This window comes from Trypanosoma theileri (assembly GCF_002087225.1).
Source record: "Trypanosoma theileri isolate Edinburgh chromosome Unknown TM35_Tth_87_V1, whole genome shotgun sequence".
NCBI lineage: Eukaryota > Euglenozoa > Kinetoplastea > Trypanosomatida > Trypanosomatidae > Trypanosoma > Trypanosoma theileri.
In genome coordinates, this window is record NW_021639929.1 from 36,188 (window position 1) to 36,686 (window position 499).

At 55.5% G+C, this 499-nt stretch overlaps 1 protein-coding gene across 1 annotated transcript; it reads left to right on the forward strand.

The window, feature by feature from the left end:
* On the forward strand, positions 1–498 carry TM35_000871080 (uncharacterized protein; the record flags this gene model as incomplete). Its single annotated transcript, XM_029031455.1, has 1 exon — positions 1–498. One exon carries the CDS (start codon positions 1–3, stop codon positions 496–498), a length of 498 nt encoding a protein of 165 aa, XP_028877259.1.
* Between the last annotated feature and the right edge of the window lies 1 nt (position 499).

Below are 499 nucleotides of genomic sequence, written 5' to 3' on the forward strand. Positions count from 1 at the left end.
ATGCGCACAACTCTCCTATTGTTAACCTTGCTACTGATACTCTCCTGCATCTGTACATGTGCAGCAGCAGAGAGGATACCACTGCCGGTACCACGTGTGGGTGGATACGCTACAGAGGCGAAAGGACAAGGGGAGGAGGAGACGCAGACACACCTTAAAATACCAAAGGAAAGTGATAGCGCAGAAGAACAGCAATATGTAAAGTGGAATAACGGTAAATTCACTACTACCACACCATCCCTCAGTATGAGTGAGTCCATGAGTGCCTCTGCCACTCTTCCTCTCCCTGACACCACTACTGTTGCCCCAACACCAGAGTCTCCAGCTGATCAGCAGACTACAGGAACAGGAGAGGAACGGCCCGCCACTACTGAGGAGTCGAGTACGACGAGCACCGCAGCACCGAAGAAGAAGAAGAAGGACGGCGGCCGCGGCCCTGAGTGGCTACACGGCCCGCTGGTGCTGCTCGCCGCCCTCACCGCCGCAGCGCTGTGCTGAG